The sequence below is a fragment of the Trichosporon asahii genome, assembly GCF_000293215.1.
Source record: "Trichosporon asahii var. asahii CBS 2479 unplaced genomic scaffold scaffold00004, whole genome shotgun sequence".
NCBI lineage: Eukaryota > Fungi > Basidiomycota > Tremellomycetes > Trichosporonales > Trichosporonaceae > Trichosporon > Trichosporon asahii.
The window spans coordinates 18299-38446 of record NW_014040920.1 but is presented as its reverse complement, the minus strand read 5'-3'; the positions used below and the strand labels follow the sequence as shown (position 1 = coordinate 38446).

The following is a 20148-nucleotide window of genomic DNA, read 5'->3' as shown; positions in this document are numbered from 1 at the left end:
TCATGCCCACTTGTGCCCCTCTGCCGTGACTCAAGGGCTGCTTGGAGCCCGGCTTGAGGGGCTTCAAGTGCCTCAGGGTAGGTGGCACGCACCCTCACGGTTCGTCTCTTTGATCACTGTCAGCTTCTCGGAATTTCGGCATCGGCCAATATCCGTCTTATCAGCGGACATGAATACGGTCTCCGACGACCTCCACAGATTTTTTTTGCCTCCGTGCTCCTTCTCGTCAACCATCCATAGAAGTCTTCTTCTCCTCCGTCCGCCATCCCCCTCCAACTCACCGACCTCGGAAGGGCCTGAGCTCAAAAAGGAAGCCTCGTATGGGGCTCGAACCCATGACTGTGTGATCAATCGGCTTGTATTGCGTAAGAGTCACACTATCTACCGACTGATATAACGAGGCACTATCGTTGGACGATAGTCACATTTCCGAGGCCACTATGTCCCATCAGCTAATCTTTCGGGAATCGTTACCGGGTCCAGCAAGCATCCCCCAGTCCTCTGCAGAATTCAGCTGCTATTCAACCCCCCTCGACGACATGGCGAGGAATCCACCCTGTGCCCAAGAGGGGCGACCTTGCCCTCGTCAGTCTAGCAATAACGCTAGTGACAGCAGTAGCCCATGCCGGTAAGCTGTGAAGTAGCGTGCGACTCGGTTATGAACGCAGCAGACACAACATATGCGAGCATTAAGCATACTAGCCGATTATTGTAGCTGTGGAAACGCGACAGTACTACATGCTAGCGCCACCCTTGCCATGACGGCTGGCGGTAGCAATTCGTAATGAAACTAGGGGCGCACATCAACTGCCCAACATAAACACTCGTCGGCCACTCATCCTTTTCAACACTCACCATCTTTCCTCCCATCGTCACCAGATTCTACCCCATCCATCTCCAATCTCCTACTACATACCATCTCGCAACGCTCGACTTGCTCGCTGCCTGGGACGACCGCCCGCTGGCTTGCCTCATCGCTTGCTGGTCTCGCTTGTTTGCCGGCCAACTACCGGTTTTCTGGATGATGCATGGCGCCTGTGACTGCGACCCACTAGCTCAGCATGTCCGACCAGTCGACGTCCACATCGAAGACTCAGCCCCAACCCGACAGGCTACAGCCCCACGAGTCCCCGGCAGTGCCAACGAGAACAATGATGGTTGAAGCAGGGGGACCGCTGCCGGACATTAACCGAGTCCTTCTGCCGCCCCGCCTCGTCGCATTTCCTCGTGCTGAATGGAGCGCGACTCGCTTTTCATACCCCGACTTCTTGTACAAAGAAGGCATGGTCCGCGAGAAGTTTCAGTGGATCGCGCGCGATGCGAGCCGCGCCTGGGGTGAGGTTTTCCGCTACGCCAACCTCGACTTCGCCCTCGCTCCCGAACAGCGAGGTCAGCTCACACCCGGCTCTACTGAATATACGGAAGCTGTGTTACGGTCATTAAGCTTGGCATACGCCGACAAGGCCATGCAATTGTAAGTTGAGGTAAACGGATAAGAACCTGACGATCCCACAGAACTGCCTGGGCTCGGAATTTTCGGGTATTGTACAAACTAAAGTATACCACAGTGCAGGAGTGGCACGAGGGGAAGTGGGGCATGTTTGAGATTCTCTGCTGGGCTTGGAACAGTGTGAGTCAATACTGTCATGAGATTGCCCAGCTGAAGCCCAGTACACATCCGAATTGGGAGTAGTCAAACCCTTGCGTGCCAAAGCGTGGCTGTACTCGGACGAGTTGTTCGAGCGCCTGTCGTTCTTTGGTGAGGACGTGTTGCAAGAGTTTTGGCAACCGGGATACGACAGTTCAAACCCTCCGGCATACAAGCCTGACTGGATAGACGAGGCCGCGTACTTGCGACCCTGGTACCCGGACCCAAATACCATCCCGAAGCAGCCCCTCGTCGTCTTTGGCTACTCCGAGGATCCCAAGTATGCTTCTGTACCGCGTTATGTCGATGTTCACGGCCAATACTTCAACTCTCGCACCGACGAGGAAGCTAAGGAAGCCAGGGAGTGGTGGGAGCGATATGGAAACCGCCGGGAGCACCCCCTTGACGGCCTGCCGGTGTATACGTCGGACCTCGTTTCTGAGAGCAAGCCACCGCCTCCATCGCCGACTGAGCGGGCAGCTGGTTCAGGCGCTTCTGCGGTGCCCTGACTTCTGTTCGGAAGCGGTGTACCAGACCCATACCACTTTCGCCTGCCACTCGCGACCTTGCCTGCGCTTTACTCCCTCTCCATGTCCCCACTGCATCATTATCATTGAGTGACGAGGGTCAGAACACATATCCGGGAACTCACCTCGGTATATCCGAGACCACGCTCGTCGCTGTCGCTGGAGGAGGTTTCAGGATGTTCAACCGCACAGTGGCGGCGATTGCATTGAAGAATTGGCCAAAACACTTGATTGCGCACGCCACAGCGTGGTGCCTGCCGGCTGTCGCGGGCGGGATAGGCATGGTTACCCTGAAATGGGGCCGACCCATTGCTGTAATCGTGTGTCTCTAATTCTCAACATGCCTTTGGTGTAGTAGACACGGGATGTCGATGCATGTAATCATTGTGACAGGAAGAAGTGAGTTGTCGTGAACTGAATTGCCACACGACGGGACCGTTCCAGGCGGCCAGCAGCCGTACACATCCCAGCTGCATTGCTCAACGGCCAGCGAATGATCTAAGGCCGCTTAGCTCAGCTGGTTAGAGCATCGTACTAATACGCAGCTTGCAAATTAGTCCATGCGGAGGTCGGCAGTTCGATCCTGTCAGTGGTCAATCTCTTTTTGATTGTTGTTCATCGCTCAAGGAGTCGGCGAATTTCTGCCCTTTAGCACCCAGACATTAGACTTGGGTGATCTCACGGCCGGTATGACCGGTGCGATATTTTATGGCACGGCACATTTATCCGTCGCCAGACCAATTGGAGATTTGCTCGAAAGCCCACTGTATGGCTCGAAAGTCCACGTTGAGCCTACGGCCGCTCATCCCTTCGTCGGCAAGATCTTCGTCGGCGGGCCTGGGCAGCGATACCGCCCAGAGCGTTGGGCGATCACCACGCCGGCCCCCGGCACTGGCGCCTCCTACACAATGATCTTCATCGGCCCAAGACTTTCGCACCGATGCCCTCCTGTGCGCTCGCCGCCGCCCGCCTTCCGTCAGCGCCATCCAGTGGCGCCGGGATGTTGATCCAGTGGTTAAGATGGCTGCCTTCCATGCGGAATAGCAGCTTACCGGGGTTCGAATCCCCGACATCTCATGTTTTTGAATGCGTAGCTCGATCGTGGGAAGGCTCTGAGACGCATCGCACCCTGTTGTCAGCTCTCGTGTGACGTGGACGGAACCAAGAGCGTCAGAGTACCAGCTGCGAGAGCTCTGTGAGGGTGCCGATGGTGGGTGAGATATCCGTAGCGCTTTCTTCTCGCTCTATCCAGGAATGCGGCAGACACAATCGAACATCGCTGTGGCCGTTGGGACATTGATTCAAGGACTTTGCTTTACAGGACAGGTATGTTGATGAAGGGATAGGCGATGCTCACTCCCCAGCCAGACATGTGATGTTTGCTTCCGCTGATCCGCTGATAATCACGCTGTTTGCTTCCGCTTGTCCTCACCTCTGTGACGCGTCCTGGCAGGCAAGTGAGCTCGAGCGACCAACAAGCTGATAGAAGGTGCCGCACGTGTTCTTCATGCGTACTCTGGGTCAACTCCCCGAAGGCTCCAGCCAACTGCGGGTCGTCACGGTCTGTGTCAGAGTCTGAGCATGAGTCGGAACCGGCTCCGGCAGAGATAGGATCATGTCTCGGGACAATGACTGCACCAGCCAACGGGAGTTCCGGCGCAGTCGGTTGCAAGCAACGCCGCCGCCTCATCGTCTCTGCAGTCGCTGGCACGCGTTAGCGAGTGTCAGCACGGCGTAGCATGCGTGCCGCATGTCGTCACTTGCTGAGTTCGCAGCCCGTCTGGGCGGGATAGTGGAGCGTGCCAGTGGGCATTGTTGTCGGACCGTCTGTGCCTGTTCCTGCCGTCCGTGACAACAGCTCGTCGATCTGATGGAGGACCGTTCCTTTAGTAAACGGAAGTGGTGGCATCGGCAAATCTCCGCCAGTCCCTGCACGGGGTTCACTATCTAGGCCGTCCGAACCCCACGCGCCCTGCCTTTATCTGTTCCGTCTGTGAATCTGTTGGTTCTGTGGCGTCTTATGGACGTGCGCAGAACAGATAGATTCGGAGGCCCATCGTTATGCTTTGCGTCTATACCCAGTGTGCAGAGCGCATGCGCAGAATACGACTTTGGACGGGAGGTCGAGCAATTCACAAACGTGACAGACCCGGCAGCCCTGCCCAAACACTGCAAGTGACAGTTGCAGGCGTCGCACGGCCAGGGAACGGTGGACCTCGTGCATTTGACAGCATTCATGTCTCAATGAATTGCTCATATGCTCTCGAACGTGACATACAGTTTAGTCCAAACTTACCCTTCAGAGCTTCTTGGCGATCAACCCATCCATGCATCTGCTTCTCTCGTGCACATCGCTCCGTGTCGGCATCCCCTGGCCAATGACAGCACGTACCTGGCGGTGACGAACCACCTTGCGAGGGGGGTTGAGACCGTGTCAGGCACCAACAAGCTCTGGGTATCGCTGCCGTGCCGTGATGTCGCCCCGAGAGCCGTTTCTCCGCGTCACTTGAAACTCTGGGAAGCGGCGCCGAGCCCTACTGGTGGGACCTCGACGGACCTGGCTCACTAGGCGGACCTGGATGGGACCACCTTTTGCATACCGCATGTGTCTTCCGCTGAAGACCGCTCGTACAAGAGCATCTACATCCAGCCTCTGCCGTACACCGCTTCAAAACAGGTGGGGTTCTCAACCTTAACGTTTTCATGCTTTCACTCCTACCGCCAAGCGCGGCTGTCGCGCTGCATTCGGCAGCAACGCTCCCACCGCAGCAATTACTCTGCAGTAACTTACCTGTATGCTGACTCTACGTGTGTTCGTGGAGCGACCTCGACCTGTGACCACGACGGGATCGCTGCGACTCGTACTCCTATTGTTTAAGGTTCGGTCCGCTCGACTGAGCAATTCACAGCGCGCTGCCCATTTGCTGGTCATCATCGCCGCGCGGGTTAAGCATATATGAATGGGACGCATGCTAAGACAATGGTGGGTCGTTTTCGCCAGCCCTAGAGCCCTTCCGTGCCGAAAGCGGAGGAAGTACGATCGAAGACTGGCACCGAAAGGAACGACAAAAGGACGAGCGAGCGACTTTCACGATGAGTCCAAGATCAACATCATCCACTGCGACTCTCAACGCCATCGAGAAGACTGTCCAAGACCTCGAGCTCGACAATATGGAAATCGACAAGAAGGAGTGGCAGTCGAGCATCGACGCCGGCTCGCTTTACAAGTCGCGCTTCGACAATCTCACCATTGGGCAGGCTCTATGGACGTTCCGCAAGGCGCTGTTCTACTGCTTTTGCATCTTCACCGGTCGCATGCTCGAGTACTTTGCCATGGTCGTGACGGGCGCGATCCTCGTCAACCCCGGCTTCATCAAGCAGTTTGGAGACCCGATCGGCATGCTCGGCTCGACCATTCTCGACCCGAACTGGATTTCGGCGTGGGGCGCCGTCGGTAGCGCGGGCGGCGTCATTGCCATGCTCTCGATCACTTGGTTTGCTGACCGTTTCGGACGCAAGCTCTCGCTTCTCCTCGCCTGGCTCTTCACGGCGTGCTCCATGATTTGCCTCACGACAGCCAACTCGAAGGGTGTCTGGCTCGTTGGCCAAATCTTTATGGGCGCCGGTATTGGCATCATTGGCGTCATTGTCGCGCCGTACGGCATGGAGATTTGCCCCACCCGCGTGCGTGGTCTGGTTCTCTCGGCAGCCATCTTTTGGGGCGCCATTGCGACGCTCCTCGCGTCGGTCATGATGAATGAGCTCACAAAGCGCCACCCCCTCAACTGGCACCTGCCAATCTATGCGACGTGGGGACCCGTCGGCTTCATGCTGCTCTGCTTCCTCGTTGTCCCCGAGTCGCCCTGGTTCTACGCTCGTCACGGCGACAAGGACAATGCGATGAAGGCGCTGCGCAAGCTTTACGGCGGCGTTCCCGGCTACGACTTTGAAGAGGAGTACTCCATTATCGTGCGCACCGTCGAGCACGAGCGATCGCAAATCCAGGCCAACAAGGCTTCCGGATGGACCGACCTGTGGAAGGGCACCAATGGAAAGCGCACCATTTCGGCAACCATCATTTCGGCCTCGGTACAGCTCGGCGGCTTCCCGCTCCTCTACTCTTTTGCACCCCTGACCTACGCCTATGCTGGATTTAGCAACCCGTTCCAGGTCATTGTCATTACGAGCACGGTGCAGTGCGTCGTCGTCCTCTTCATGATGAGCGTGTTTGACCGCTACGGTCGCCGACCCTTTGTAACGACATCCTACTCGTTCCAGGCCATCTCCATGCTTTTGTGGGGCTGCATGAACTATGTCGACCCGAAGAAGGGCCAGAACCGCTTTGCGGGTCTGTACTTCTCTGCGTGCCTGTGGGCCGCAACCGCGACCATTGCCGGCAACTCGCAGACGCTCTACGTTGCCGAACTCCCCGCGGCCTACCTCCGCATCAAGACGGGCGTCTTCTGCTACGTTCTCCACGCCGTCATTGGCATCGTGTTCACCTTTGCCGTGCCACGTATGCTCACCACGATTGGGCTCAAGTCTGGCTTCGTCTTCTTTGCGACCGCGACGCCCATCGCCATCTTCCTTTGGTTCTTCCTGCCCGAGACCAAGTGGCGCTCAGCGGCCGAGATTGACGAGCTCTACGAGCGTCGCATCCCGGCCTGGCGCTGGAACAAGACGAGGACCAAGGTCGAGGATCAGCTCGACGAGGTCACGCGCAAGGGCGAAGCCATCAACACCATTGCTCGCGACCCACACGAGATGGCCATTCGCTCTGGCATGCCGCACTAGTCGTCCTGCAATAATAGAGAATCAACATAGCAAACGAAAGCGTCTGAGACGCCTGGACCTTCAATCAGATCATCTACATCTCCATACATAATCGACGCGTGGTTGTAGGGATGCAACGCATAGAACAAGACCGAGCAGATTCGGGGCCGACTGCATGGGACGGTATAGGGGCGGCGCACTGGGCGCCGAACGCTGACGCGTAAGGGGATGGACTACGGTGTGGCTGCGGGGTGGCTGCAAGATGCTCCTTCCGACTGCATCACCTGAGTGCTTCTGGCCTGTGCGTTGGGACTCGCTCCGGAGAGGACGATGGTAGTTGCCGGAGGGCGATGAGCAAGCTTGCTATAAAGAGGCTGCGACGAACAGGCTATTGCAACACCAACGCAACACACAATGCCCATCACCGTTGTCGCCAAGTGCAAGGCCGTTTCTGCCGAGGCTGCCGAGAAGATTGCCGCCGCCCTCACCGCCGAGGGAGCCAAGTTTGCCCAGGACGGCATCGACTTCACCGTCACCCGTGTCTTTGCCGACGCCGACGCTGTCAAGGGTAAGATAACGATGAGGGCCCACTAACAGCAGCCTACTCCGAGTCCGAGGCGTACCTCAAGCAGAGGGAGCTCGCTGCCACGCTCGTCGAGGGCGGTCCCGAGGGCTTTGTCATCGAGAAGTCGTAAAGTAGTCATCAGTATCCGTTGTATGCGTCTAGTTGATGAGATCGTTGCCGTGGTAGGGTGATGCATTTGGGCACTACGGCGCTTGACGTCCCGAAACAAGGTCGGCGGGTGATGGTTTTGATTGTGCTGGACTCAGGGTCCGAGGCGCGCTTCTGATTGAACTCTTGTTGATAACGCTCCGGTCCGATCGCGATCGCGCGTATTTCATTGCTTCCTTCCGGGGGATATCCCATTCGAGGGTGCTAGGTCGGTTAACTTCGCTGGCAGCCCGACTAGTGGCAAGCCTTGCCATACAACTTTAGACGGATATAGTTGTATGGCAGCGGCGCGACAAAGCCTGCAGCCATGGAGAGGGCAGTGATGGCCCAGAAGTTGGGGCTCGCCAGTGGCGTTGACGGGTCCTGGAGTGCGAGAGTGACCAGGTTCTCCGCCGTCTCCATCCCCAGCATGCTAAACATGCTCATGCCGAGGGCCGTTTTGGCAGCAGTGCTCCAACCCAGCCGGTCCTTGCCCCAGTGCAGCAACGACGTTTCGAGTAGAATAGACGTTGATATGCCCGCCGCCATGGAAATGGCCATTGATGTGCCCATGTCCATATCGGGATGGTGTGCCATGAGATAGGTCATTGAACCGAGGTCACCGATCGAGCACCCGATCAGACACCGGAAAGTGTTCAGACTGGCTCGACGCCAGGTGTGCTTGCACTTCCAGAACGCCGCTGTAGCCCATGCTCGAGGTTTGGATACGGGCTCGGCTGTCTTGCTCGAGCACGTCGACGGAGATGAAGAGGGAGTGGGATGGTCGTGGGTGGTGGACGAAGGAGTTGAGTATGGTCGTGATCTCGGCGGCGAGGGAAAGGTGGAGGTTGCGAGGAGGGCGAGTGATCGCAGTGGCCGCGCTCGGCTGGCAGTCGTTCGTAGTCCGACACAGGCGAGTCTTGATAACGGCACGAGGTGGTTCATGGTGGGCTATGATGAGACATCACGGCAGCATCAGCGATCGTTATATGCTTTGTCGCTGCCCCATGCGTCATTTGTGCGGACCGAACTGAACGCCGACGAGCGACTTCCGCTGACGGTCACGTGACATCGGTCCCGAGCCCTGCGCGACTTGTGCGGGGTACTGCTGATTCATCTCTTCTGACTACATGACTAGTGGTGCGTCTCAAGGGTGCGCTCGCCGTCCGGCGTCGTGATGGTTGCAACGAGGCGAGGGCCCTCGCCGAGCGACACGCGCAGGCGATGGTCGTGCAGGCCAATGCCGTGCAGACACGAGATGATGTCTTGATAGTCGAGTGAGCGGACCTGGAGCGTCTTTAGGTGGAGCCCCGAATCCTTGAGCTTGCTCCCGACAGGGTGCGGAGAGTCATTCTCCCACTGGATCATGAAGGGGAACGCTCCGTCGGCTGCTGGCTTTAGGCTTCCGTCGTCGGCAATCGTGATGAGCCACTTCATGTCGCCGCGCTGCATCTCGACCACTTTGCCCGGCTTGATGTCCGTCTCCTCGAGCGCGGCACGCACGTCCTTGCACCGCACGGCCCAGGTCTCGAGGGTCGGCTGGAAATCGTTTGGCTTATTGTCGAGCCACGTCCAGCGCGGGTCGTTGCGCTCCTTCGCGTTGGGATCTAGAGCCAAGATCTCGAGGTAGACATCATCACCAAGGGAGACAACCACGTTGTGCGTGCCTTTGCCCTCGTGTGCGCAGCCCTGTTCGCGAGGAAGCTTGACGCCAAACAGTTTCTCAACGTATTCGACGCCCTTGTCGAGTGTCGGCGCTGCGAGGACGAGGTGGTCAATGTGGGCTTTCATGGTGGGAGTGATGACAACATGGGAACGTCGGCGGTGGAGCGACATGAGGGGTCGAGTGACCATCGTCATGGCGGACCGTGTCAGGAGCCGCGGACTCGTCGGCTATCTCGCTTAGCCACCGTTTTCTATTCACCGACAACAAGGAATGTGCATTTCAAGTCGGAGTTACTACTAATCGTGAGACAAACACCTCGTGATTAACCCTTCTGGTGCTCAACCTAGCCCTTAACTTCAGTCCTCCTTGTGGTAGGACGAGTTGCGAGTCCAGCGGCGGATGCGCTTGCCAAAGAAGTACATGGGCAATGCGAGGATGGCGGGGCCGATGCATGTCGCAAACTGAACCATGGCGCACGTGAAGATGCCCTTGCGTGCAATCAGGTCAAAGACCCAATAGCTCATGCCAAAGCCCGCCGTGTTCTTGATGACGGTTGCTACGACCATGATGTCGCCGGCAATGGGCGTGTAGCAGTCGACGGCGTAGGATACGGCAATTGTCGGAAGGCTGGTCACAGTCACGCCAGTGAAGCCGTATCCGACACAGAGCACTACTGCCCAACCCCAGCCACGCTGCAGAGCCAGGCCTCCAATGGCAATTCCAATGGCAGCAATGATTATGAATGGAATCATGGCGATGAGGCGAAACTCGGCCTCGCGCACATTGTTGTTGCGGCGCGTCATTGTGTTGCCGACCCAGTCGCACAATGGCCCAGCAGTAGACAAGCCAATGAGCCCGCCAATGACGAAGGCAAAGTTGGCGTACCCCATTGCACTCGCGGAGAAGTGCCAGGGAGCCCCCGCCAGCGTTTGTTGCGTCAGGTTGAAGAAGAGCAGCACATTGGCCGAGCCGTACATGGTGCACCCAGCCCAGAAGATGATTGGGTTGAAGAACTTGAGCCACGGCGAGAGGACATCCTTGATGAGCGTGCGGCGCCAGTCGGGGTTGATCGGCTGCCAGAGCTTGAACTGCTGTCGCGAAGGGCGACCGCGGCCAGTGACGCTCTCACCGGCTGCCTCAAGACGCATGTCGGCGTCCTTCTCGCCAGGCGAGACGGGGTCAGAGTCGGCCACGGGCCCCCGTCGGTACCGCGTCTCGGGGAAGAGGACGAGGAGATTGACCGTGTTGAAAACGCCGAGAGCAGTGCTGAGCCACCAGAATGAGCGCCAGCCATAGCGCTGCGCCATGTTGCCGCTGATGATGGGGCCGATGAAGAGGCCAAAGAAGAAGGCTTTGAAATACAAGCCCATCCAGCGGGCGCGCTCGTGCACGAAGAACAAGTCTGCAATGACTTGCACCATGAGCGTCTCGCTAATAGCCGTCGGCACGCCCGTCATGATGCGGCTCGCGAGGAAGGACGAGTAGCTCTTGGCTTCCGCCTCCCAGATTGCAAAGCCAATGACGAACACCGACACGACGAGCGACGTCACGCGTCGTCCAAAGATGTTGCTGCACGGGACGATGATAAAGTTGGCGTACCCGAGGGACAATACGCAGCCGCCCGTCAGCAGGCCGATACGCGTCTCGCTCTGCTCTGGCCACTCCTTGGCGGCGAGCCCGTTCATTGGCGCCATTGACAGCGCAGACGACACGGTGAAGATGACGTACAGCGCCTGGGTCGCTGCAACGGCAAACTTCCACTTCCAGTTCCAGTTCAATGGATCATCCGGCCGATCGCTGGGCTGCGGCACAAGTCTGGGATCAGTGTCAGGGCCCCAGATCATCCTCGCAATGTGGTGACTCACACATAGCCCGTCCCGCCGTGCGCGCGCTGAAGCACTAGGCCGTCATGGTCGTGCATGACATGGGTGCCGGGGATGTGCTCGTCGCGGGGACCGCCCTCCGAGTAGTTCAAGTTGTTCATGGCGGGCGCTGCTGCTGCTGGGAACTGGCGTCACATTGTTTGCCCACCGCAGTCTAGCCAGTTTATATCCCAGCTCAAGCGAGTGCCTATGCTGAGAGCGGGGAAGCATTGTCAGCTGAGGTGGGTCGCTGTTAGCCGTCGGAAAGTGGAGGGTTCGTGTGTCAGCACAGATCCAGAACGCTGGACCTCCGACGCTAAACATGGTAACAGCCGGGTGCATTCCGCGTCGTAAGCCAGTCGCGACCACCGTGTGGGTCACGAGCAAGGTCATATGACCACTGTGCTCGAGGTTCATCCGCCATGCTTTCCCCGACTTGGTTCACCCGCTGCCCTCAACAGCTGGGCTCTTCTACGTCGAGCGGGCAAGCGTCAGTGCAAGTGGGTCAGTGTGAAGAGGATGAATGCAACGAGGAAGAGGGTCTGTCTCGGGAACATCTACGCGACGCGCATAGCGGTCTGGCCTGGCCCCGTGACCTCTGCAGATCGGGCATGCCACGTGAATTAGCCTCCGTCATGCATATCTAAGCGCGCTGCAGGAGCTTCCAGATCCAACGGTACATGTTGTCCATCTCGTACTTCGGGTCCTTGTCATAGAGATGGTCAATCCCCGTGAGCACGTCGAACGTGACGTCCAGCCCAGCCCCATCCGCGGCCCGTACGACATCTTCAGACTGGCTGATTGGCACCTTGTCGTCGATCCTGCCGTCAGCCGAGGCAACTGTGAGACTCACGTTCCGTGCACAATATAGGTCGGCGGAAGCTTGAACTTGCTCGACGCAATGCCGGGGGCAATCGAGTAGGCGGAGGCTGGAACTCCACAGTCCCCAATGACGAGATCCTGCTCAATCGCCTCTTGCAGCATGTAGCTGTACAGCTGCATGCGGAGCGAGTCGGGTGGACACCAGCTCGTTTCCTGTGCGTTTGGGTCGAGGTACTCGGCCACTGCACTGCGGGGGATCTCGTGACCAACGTACGACACGGCTGGACGTTAGCAAGGTACGAAAGTAGTACGCACGGTGTTGCGGGGTGGTCCAAAACGGCGCTGTAATGTCGGTGATAGGGTAGATGGCGCAGACACCGAGGGGCGGCTCTGGGGCTGCGAGTCCAGACGCCTCAAACCCCACTCCGGATCCCAGAAGGAGTGCGAGCCAGCCGCCCGCCGAGCCGCCAGATACAATGACGCGGGACTGGTCGACGCGCCCCCCAGTCTCGGACGCAAACGCGGATGAACGAAGATAAGCCAGGCATGCGCTGATATCTCGCATGATTCCCGGCATTCGTGTTTGTGGGGCCAGTCGGTAGTCGGCAGTCACCATGCACAGCCCGTGCTTCTCGGGAGCGTTGCGCAAATGCGACCATGCCGCCTTGCGGGACCCCATCAGTAGACCACCGCCGTGGAACCAGAGCAAAATGGGGCACTTGCCATTTCCAGGGGGAAGGTAGTAGTCGAGACCAATCTCGACGCCGTCGTGCTCGGCGTAAACAACGGAGGGCATGGTGGATGCGGAGGTGGGATCAACAGTGAGTGTCAACTAGTAGTCTTGATTCAAGGATCGCCGCGGAATCTCCGGAGCGAACCAAGTTTGCCGCCGAGGTCGGAGATGCCCGAGATAAGAGCTTGGGTGCGACGAGATCGCGGGAAATTAGTCTACGATGAGCGTTCCCAAACGAGCTGAGGCGTTGGGCAGTGGACATCGAGGAAAGCATGTCTCTCCAAGTCGTACGTGGTGCCTCGTCGCTACTCGTGGACAGGTTGACGAGGCAGTGGTCCTATTCAACCTACTGTCCGGCCGGTTCCTGAAGAGCCGGCCTTATTGTCGGCAAAGCTGCTCACTCACACTGTCGCGTATTTACACAGGTCGATGACTATGCCTCGGGTTGCTCAAATCTCCCAACCCGACTTAGCTGACGAACATTGCCCTTCGAACTCTCACTGTAGCTGCACGTGACGTCACTTCCCGGCCTCCACCACCCGTCGGATGTCTCCGGACCGAGATACCGACATGTGCCCACCTCAGCAACCTTTGTCCTTCCTCTCGATCACACTCTCTCCTCATCGACGCAATGCCCCTCTTCCTCGCGTACTGTCCCGACAGGATAGGCCCCGACGTCCTGGAGACACGCCTGCGTGTCCGGAGCGAACACTTCCAGGGCTTCAAGCAGACCGTTCAGGAGGGTCACGCTGGTATGTCAAGAGCTGCCGCACCATTACCCTAACCGCATCCCTTTACACTTGCCGGCGTTGCTCCTCGTCTCTGGTGCAACAGCCGCAACGAAACCAATGATGACTGTTGTGGCTGACGAGCAGAGTTCGGCCGCGGCTTCCGCCCCCATCCCGACTCGCACCTCTTCGCGCCCGAGAATCTCGCTCTGCTCCCCGAGGGCGTCGAGCCAATGGCCGGTTCAGTCATGCTGCTCCGGTACGACACGCTCGAAGAGGCGTGGGACCGTGTGCGCCGCGACGTGTACTGGACCGCGAATGTTTGGGACCACAACCGCCTCATCCTCGAGCAGTTCTGCGAACCTCCGCCCGCGGGGACTGTGCCCGGTGTCGAGGACGCGGCGGGCGTCGGAACGGGCAAGGCGTAGAGCGGTAACATGCATGGTATCTATGGGTTTGCCGGCTGGGTGAGCTGTGACTGACTAGACTGACGGGCGTGCACGTGACGGACCACGGAGGGTGGAAGCCGAAGGCTGGCAGCATCTATCAACGCTCAATCGCTACGACACGGCCTCGCCCACCTCCTGCTTCCGCAGTCCACGCCAGCGGGAAATGAGGACGAGCCCGGGCCTCCATGCAGGGTAAAAAGCGATGCGCTCTGAGATGTCGGGGATTCGAACCCCGGTAAGCTGCTCGAACCACGAATGGAAGGCAGCCATCTTAACCACTGGATCAACATCCCTGGAACCACGTGAGCACAGTGTCGACGGCGCAGTCGATCGCGCTCTCGGGCGCGCGAGCGGCGCGGGGCCGCGGCGCATGAGGTGTAAGTCAGTACGGCTACTCAGTTGCTCATGCAGCGTCTGTGAGTGTTCTCTTGCATTGCTTTCGGTACAGGATACAGGGGATTCGTCTAGGGATCAAGGGTAATTGGCGGCTTCGGATGCAGATCGCCGCGGGGCTGTGGCATTTCGCCCAGCTTAGGCATGATACTGCTGGAGGGTTTCGTTTGGGTTAAGTCGTCGCGCCGTGCACGTGAAGAGAACCGCCGTAAGGGCAAGGACGGCGACGACGCTCACGGCGCAGATCGTGATGGGGAGCCATGTGGCCCTGCCGTCCCAGAGCATGGGCAGGGAGATGCCGGCCGCGAGACTGTTTGAGAACATGGCAAAGGTGAGGCTACGGGGCCCGCCGTGCTTGCTGGTGAAGACATACTGGAGCATATTCTTTCCCTTGCTCGAGTCGTAGACCGCTACCTCGTGGGGCGCCAGCGTCGAGACGCGCGTCAGCGCCATGTTGATGAAGAAGACGATGACGGGGATTAGGTGCGTCACGACCCAGATCCAGCCGCGGCCGTGCTCATGCCAGCTCTTGTGCCCAAAGGCGGTTCGAACAGCGAGCGAGAGGAGCTCGCCGCCGAGAATGCCTGCGCCAACGGCTCCGATGGGAATCACGCGCAGCCATAGGGGCGTTGTGATCTGGTAGCTTTTCTCCTTGGAGTCACTACCGTCTTTGTTCCAGTTCATGGTCGAAGTTGGTGGTGGGGTGGTGTCAGTGAAGTGAAGTGAGAGGATGCAGCTTTAGTTGACGAGTTTACGTCCATGCAGAGATATATGTCAAGCTGGAGCCTGAGGCATGTAGCTTTGCACGAAGAAATGTCGCGTCAGCTTGTCGACGCTAGGCGAGAGCGGTGCTGCATGTGCAACGGATCGGCTAATGAAACGTTGATGGAACGGGTAATGAAACTGCTATTGAAACAGGAACACCCAATATCAAACAAGGGCTAGTTGCGACGCCGTTCTGGCCAAGGCTGTGCGTCCATCTGCAGACCAACTGGATGCTCAACGTGCATCACTACTATGTTCTGCGATAAACAGACATGGCATGCAGTCGGATGGAAGGCAGGTACGTGAGTAGTGACGCTGGAGGTGCAGTCGACAGTAATCATACAAAAGTCGCCGGGCTGGGGCCGAAAGCAGCGCTCGGCTCTTGTACATAAGGTTTGAGATTACAAGAGCACCTTCCCAAGCCGGCAGAGAGCGGCAGTCCTCACGCTCCACTTCCTCACCGCACTCCAGCCTCCGCGGAGGCCGTCAGCCATCCTGGGTGCCATTATTTGCGTGTCAGCCGCTGGTGGGAAGGCCCGAGAGAAGACAGTCCCCACTCACGCTGGATGTATCCGCTTGGACGAGCACCGAGACACAATGAGCGCAGCCGGCAGGAGTGCGACAAGGAAGAATGCTGCTCCGATCAACCTGTAGTCGCGAAAGTACTCGCTGCGCCACGGTATGAGGCCCAAAGTAAAGCCGGCCAGGAAGAGGGTGAGTCCGAGCTGTCCGATCGTGGAGTCCCGGAGCGTGACAAGGTACTGGAAGGAGCTCTTGCGTTCGTCGTAAGCCGGCACCGCGGCTGCGTCGTCCGGCAGCCTCGCGACAGAGCTCAGTCTCCAGAGCGCGAGAGGGTAGAAGATGTCCCAGCAGATCTGGAAGGCCACCCAGCCCTTGTTCAGCGGCGCTGCGTTCCACCACAGAGCAGCCTCGACTAGTTGTCTGAACAGAGAACCGGTAAGCCCGCCCTGTATGAACACCACAATCCCGAGCAAGAGGAGCCACACGCAAGACGTCACCGCATACTGCTTAACCTCGGTGCGATGACCCGGATCGCGGGGTCGGATGGGGGTGTTCTCGCCGGGCATTCTGTGGGACGCGCGAGAGCAATGCGTATGGTGTGGAAAGCGATGCCAAAGGACCCCGACCGTTTCGCACGCTCTGTTGACGGCGGAGCTGTACAAGTGTCCTGGACCCGCGACAGCTGCGGCCGGCGCACGGCGTCTTCACACCATTGCCCTTCGCTTCAGCTATCAGTGCTGCACGCTGAGTGGTAACGTCACGCCATTGGGTACGAGACTCTCACGGTTTGGGCTATTGGAGCATCTTGACGTTATGCCTGCAACACCGCGGATACACTAAGCAACGCAGCACCGTTGGAGATGTTTAAGCTTTGTAACAGGGAAGGGGTAGCCGTCTGCGTAAGTGCCTCAGCCCCCGTCACGATTGCTTTGGATCAACTGGAATATCGTGGAGTGCATGGACGACTGGGTCAAACAACGCCATCTTCCGGGTAGGATTTATTACAAGCATCACGGATTACGGTCGTGGACTGGCAGATTGGGAAGTATTTCAGTTACAAGGTTGGTGCGGGGCGGCTGTACAACGGCAGGCCGGGGTACAGACGGCGGAGCGGCCGTTTGCGAAGCATGGCGATGAGAAGCCCCATGCTGAGCGCGATACAAACAAAGGTGAGGGACCTGATGGCCGCGATGGGTCCATACTCGGAGAAGGAGTAGTAGATTCCCCAGCCGTAGACAAAGAAGAGCAGGGGGTGTATCTCCGGGTTCCCACTCAGCGTGATGACGTACTGGAACCGGGCTCGGGTGGGGTCGTACGAGGCCGCAGCCTCGGGACCCGTAATCGGTGTGACGTATGAGAGGCGGTAGAGGAAGGCGAACACAGCGAGCTCCACGACAGACAAGAGGATCAGGACTAGGTCGGCTGTGCCAAAGCGTTTCCGTCCCTCCTCGAAACAGAGCGTGATGAGGGTCACGAGCACGGTTGCGGCGGCTTGGCCGGTGACGAACGCGATGATAGGGACGGCGCGAATCCACACGGGTACACAGACGTAGTAGTCGATGCTGGGTCGCGGGGTGTGCTCGGCCACGGGCTGAACGGCCGCAGATTCGTCCGTTTCGGCTTGGTCTAGGAGCTTTACTGTTGAATCGTCCTCGGAAGGGGCGTAGGGGTGCTTGTTTGAACTCATGATGAGTGTGTGAAGGAGACCGCGGCGGCGGTGCTCACTGATGTGGGGTGATGCACCGCCGATGGCGGTCTCGGCGCCGCAGCCCGCACCTCCAATGCAAGCGGTGCTCATCACTGCTTCGGATTCCGTCATCCGGTGGAGGTTGGTCGTTTCGCGACCGTGGGAAACGTGAGCTCTCGACACCGACCACGAGCTGAACAGAGCCATTCTCCCACGGTGGTTGCGGGACCAAACAATGGCCGACTACTGCATGCAACGATCCGTATCGTGTCGCCTTCCCTCGGTGTAACTCTATAGACGTCGCTTTCATGTGCTCCTCAGGCGCAACTCCTCTCTCTACTCCGACAACTCTTGGCTAACCCTCATGGCGTCGAGATCCGACTCCATCTCCTCGTTTCTGGCCTCAAGACGCCGGACGTAGGTCTGATGACTAGACCACGACCGGTTGAAAGCGATGATCTGCTCGACAGCGGGGTCCTATCCCTTCAAGACCTTTGCGGTCAACTCAGCTTTCGTGTATGTTCTCACCTTTTGTATGCTTGGGCGATGTCCTTGGTGATTTGGTTGGGCAGCATGCCAAACAGGACGCGGATCAACTTGGCTTGAGGACCACTGCCCGCGGGTATGGTCGCATTGAGCGTGTTCATGAGGGCCAGGAGCTTCCAGTCTGCATCGTTGCGCAAACGATAGCCCGACTCTTGTGCCTTGGCAAAACCTCTGGGCGGAGTTGCCAGCGCCTGGGATCAGCGTATGGGAAGGTGCTGCAGTATTGTCCGGTGTTGGCCACTGAGTCGCCCAGGCGGCCCGGCTGTTGACGGGAAGCTCCCCAGATATGGTCAGGCTGCGGGATTGTGGTGGCGGGAGGACGTCGAAGTGAGAAGCGGTGGTGGTACTGGGTGTAGCGGAGAGCATGGAAACGTCATGGATGGATACGTTGATACAAGGACAGACGAGGCCGAGGACATTGATGAGCCCGCGCGGGGCGATGCGCTTTGGTCCCGGGTCTCTTGACGCACTCTGCAAAGGGCGGTCGACGAGAGGCGCGGCGCCGTGAGGGAATCGAAGGGACTGGACGAGGGAAGTGTCCTGCTCCTACCCGGATATCAACCCACACAGAAAGGCGGCATGGTGGGGGCAAGCAGAGTCCTCCCCGTGGATGCGTTGCGGACGACCCACAGAAGATTCAATGTCTGATCGCCTAGCCCTTTCGATTCGACCAGGTCTGAGGAGCAGAAATACATGCCAGCACGCACCTATGCAGCTTCATGCGTAATAGACATAGCGCTTTCCTGTGCATGCAGCGTCCCGGAACTTCCAACCCACGATACGCGGGCCCATGGTCGGCGACTACTCGGCCTCCTAACTCGGGTTTCCTTTCCGTTATCTCTTCCTGGCGGCCAGGCGCCCCCCCTGGCTTGGCCTGTACCAATTTCAAACGATCTCCGAGGGTCTCGCCGTCGCTTTCAGACTGTAGCAGGATGAACAGGGATCCAACCACCAACGGGACGGCGCTCAGTGCCGTGCGTTCATGTCGGCCGATATCACATTCCACCGCTGACTATCCCTTCCACGCTCTGACCGGTGTATAACGAGCCAGTGCAGCTAAGGCCAGCCTCAGCGTTGCCATTCAGGGTCTTCACAGAGCCCGTATCGCGCGCATGGATGCTGCGATGGGGAACATTCTTCGCGACGACTCCAGCCAGATCAGATCGATGGACTCTAGCGGTGCGTTCTGGGAACACGTGTAGCAGGAGGCCGCCAATACTGCTCACAGACTTGGTATGAAGGGTGACGAGGAGAATGTGTGAGCGGACAAGATCCAGAGGCGTCAGTGCAGCGCTGTCAGGCTCGGTCGCGGGCTCTCCAGGAGTCCTGAAACCCTTTCGCCTCTTCTGCCTTCCAGGGGCCAGGGGGCCGCGTGCTTGCATTGGCCGCGCGTCCGAGCGGGGTGACTGGCTGTCGCCGGTGTCTGTACACCCAATCGTCAATGTAGACACTGGTGGATGGGGGAGCCCGTGCAATCCTATGTATTGCCTTCCGTGGATCTGAGCGGCAAACTTCCCCGTTGCGAACGTCTGACGACTGACTCTGCGGGGGAACGCCGCCCCCGGTTGCTCCGCAGACCGCGCAGGGCGTAATTGATGTGTCTGGCCGATCTCATGCCCCTCACAGAGTCGAATATGAATCTCAGTGAGTCACCAGAATTGGCCAGCAGGTGCTTGCGAATCGCTGCAGGACGACAAGCGTAGTCTACATCTCGCAAAACGGAGCATGGCTTATCGGCGTATCGGTCACCTCGGCAAGGATTTGATTCCGCTGCCGTTATCTTTCTCGGTTCCCGGTGTAGCGGGTGGTCCCTAGGACCACGTGACCCTGAAGCCACGTGCCTTTGATTCCGTTCTAGTGTCCATAGATCCGACGCTAGCATCAGCTAGCTTCTCCCAATGCATTCTCCCTGATCTAGTCCTAGTCGGCTACATTGGTGGACGACTTAGGAAACCACTCCCCTCGTCAAGGCTAGTGACGAGCCAGCCTTCACAGGTAGCGCTCCCGTTTTTTTTCGACCCAAAACAACAAGTTTACGACATAAAAGCGACCTTACCTCCTTGTTTACATCCACCACCATTCCCCCCAACCACCCCTTTCCTCGCCGTCGCAAGACACAGCTTTCAAGACCCCCTCCCCCACAACCCACCCATATCGTAGACCACCACGGTCAACACAATCTTCCCCAACGGTCTCTGGACTGAGGCCACGGACGGCCTCAATCGAACCAACTTCCTACAAGGAGAGGGCCACGTACCGTCGATCATCAAGAATTACGTCGACACACACTCGTTCCGATTCCAACACCTCTTTTA

At 58.3% G+C, this 20148-nt stretch overlaps 13 protein-coding genes and 4 non-coding genes across 17 annotated transcripts; 6 read left to right on the top strand and 11 right to left on the bottom strand.

Annotated features, from left to right (window-relative positions):
* Positions 1-312: 312 nt before the first annotated feature.
* On the bottom strand, positions 313-403 carry A1Q1_t008. The gene has a single exon. It is a non-coding gene; the product is annotated as a tRNA-Lys (tRNA).
* Positions 404-1061: 658 nt separating this feature from the next.
* A1Q1_03068 (uncharacterized protein) lies at positions 1062-2157 on the top strand (the record flags this gene model as incomplete). Its single annotated transcript, XM_014328158.1, has 3 exons — positions 1062-1474; positions 1516-1630; positions 1672-2157. 3 exons carry the CDS (start codon positions 1062-1064, stop codon positions 2155-2157), a joined length of 1014 nt encoding a protein of 337 aa, XP_014183633.1.
* Positions 2158-2225: 68 nt separating this feature from the next.
* A1Q1_03067 (uncharacterized protein) lies at positions 2226-2485 on the bottom strand (the record flags this gene model as incomplete). The annotated part of the gene is made up of 2 exons (XM_014328157.1): positions 2226-2247; positions 2301-2485. The coding sequence occupies 2 exons, from the start codon at positions 2483-2485 to the stop codon at positions 2226-2228; spliced, it is 207 nt and encodes a 68-aa protein (XP_014183632.1).
* Positions 2486-2677: 192 nt separating this feature from the next.
* On the top strand, positions 2678-2771 carry A1Q1_t046. The gene has a single exon. It is a non-coding gene; the product is annotated as a tRNA-Ile (tRNA).
* A 401-nt stretch (positions 2772-3172) lies between these two features.
* On the top strand, positions 3173-3252 carry A1Q1_t047. Its single transcript has one exon. It is a non-coding gene; the product is annotated as a tRNA-Gly (tRNA).
* Positions 3253-5268: 2016 nt separating this feature from the next.
* Positions 5269-6969, top strand: A1Q1_03066 (uncharacterized protein; the record flags this gene model as incomplete). Its single annotated transcript, XM_014328156.1, has 1 exon — positions 5269-6969. One exon carries the CDS (start codon positions 5269-5271, stop codon positions 6967-6969), a length of 1701 nt encoding a protein of 566 aa, XP_014183631.1.
* A 393-nt stretch (positions 6970-7362) lies between these two features.
* Positions 7363-7542, top strand: A1Q1_03065 (uncharacterized protein; the record flags this gene model as incomplete). Its single annotated transcript, XM_014328155.1, has 1 exon — positions 7363-7542. The coding sequence occupies one exon, from the start codon at positions 7363-7365 to the stop codon at positions 7540-7542; it is 180 nt and encodes a 59-aa protein (XP_014183630.1).
* A 373-nt stretch (positions 7543-7915) lies between these two features.
* On the bottom strand, positions 7916-8605 carry A1Q1_03064 (uncharacterized protein; the record flags this gene model as incomplete). The annotated part of the gene is made up of 1 exon (XM_014328154.1): positions 7916-8605. One exon carries the CDS (start codon positions 8603-8605, stop codon positions 7916-7918), a length of 690 nt encoding a protein of 229 aa, XP_014183629.1.
* Positions 8606-8794: 189 nt separating this feature from the next.
* Positions 8795-9514, bottom strand: A1Q1_03063 (uncharacterized protein; the record flags this gene model as incomplete). The annotated part of the gene is made up of 1 exon (XM_014328153.1): positions 8795-9514. One exon carries the CDS (start codon positions 9512-9514, stop codon positions 8795-8797), a length of 720 nt encoding a protein of 239 aa, XP_014183628.1.
* Positions 9515-9682: 168 nt separating this feature from the next.
* A1Q1_03062 (uncharacterized protein) lies at positions 9683-11310 on the bottom strand (the record flags this gene model as incomplete). Its single annotated transcript, XM_014328152.1, has 2 exons — positions 9683-11141; positions 11192-11310. 2 exons carry the CDS (start codon positions 11308-11310, stop codon positions 9683-9685), a joined length of 1578 nt encoding a protein of 525 aa, XP_014183627.1.
* A 521-nt stretch (positions 11311-11831) lies between these two features.
* On the bottom strand, positions 11832-12806 carry A1Q1_03061 (uncharacterized protein; the record flags this gene model as incomplete). Its single annotated transcript, XM_014328151.1, has 3 exons — positions 11832-11985; positions 12042-12252; positions 12326-12806. 3 exons carry the CDS (start codon positions 12804-12806, stop codon positions 11832-11834), a joined length of 846 nt encoding a protein of 281 aa, XP_014183626.1.
* A 568-nt stretch (positions 12807-13374) lies between these two features.
* A1Q1_03060 (uncharacterized protein) lies at positions 13375-13899 on the top strand (the record flags this gene model as incomplete). Its single annotated transcript, XM_014328150.1, has 2 exons — positions 13375-13495; positions 13619-13899. The coding sequence occupies 2 exons, from the start codon at positions 13375-13377 to the stop codon at positions 13897-13899; spliced, it is 402 nt and encodes a 133-aa protein (XP_014183625.1).
* A 231-nt stretch (positions 13900-14130) lies between these two features.
* A1Q1_t007 lies at positions 14131-14213 on the bottom strand. Its single transcript has one exon. It is a non-coding gene; the product is annotated as a tRNA-Gly (tRNA).
* Positions 14214-14451: 238 nt separating this feature from the next.
* On the bottom strand, positions 14452-14997 carry A1Q1_03059 (uncharacterized protein; the record flags this gene model as incomplete). Its single annotated transcript, XM_014328149.1, has 1 exon — positions 14452-14997. The coding sequence occupies one exon, from the start codon at positions 14995-14997 to the stop codon at positions 14452-14454; it is 546 nt and encodes a 181-aa protein (XP_014183624.1).
* Positions 14998-15635: 638 nt separating this feature from the next.
* A1Q1_03058 (uncharacterized protein) lies at positions 15636-16166 on the bottom strand (the record flags this gene model as incomplete). Its single annotated transcript, XM_014328148.1, has 1 exon — positions 15636-16166. The coding sequence occupies one exon, from the start codon at positions 16164-16166 to the stop codon at positions 15636-15638; it is 531 nt and encodes a 176-aa protein (XP_014183623.1).
* Positions 16167-16654: 488 nt separating this feature from the next.
* On the bottom strand, positions 16655-17419 carry A1Q1_03057 (uncharacterized protein; the record flags this gene model as incomplete). The annotated part of the gene is made up of 1 exon (XM_014328147.1): positions 16655-17419. One exon carries the CDS (start codon positions 17417-17419, stop codon positions 16655-16657), a length of 765 nt encoding a protein of 254 aa, XP_014183622.1.
* Positions 17420-17623: 204 nt separating this feature from the next.
* A1Q1_03056 (uncharacterized protein) lies at positions 17624-19215 on the bottom strand (the record flags this gene model as incomplete). Its single annotated transcript, XM_014328146.1, has 5 exons — positions 17624-17764; positions 17816-18379; positions 18464-18485; positions 18541-18755; positions 18847-19215. The coding sequence occupies 5 exons, from the start codon at positions 19213-19215 to the stop codon at positions 17624-17626; spliced, it is 1311 nt and encodes a 436-aa protein (XP_014183621.1).
* Positions 19216-20148: the final 933 nt, after the last annotated feature.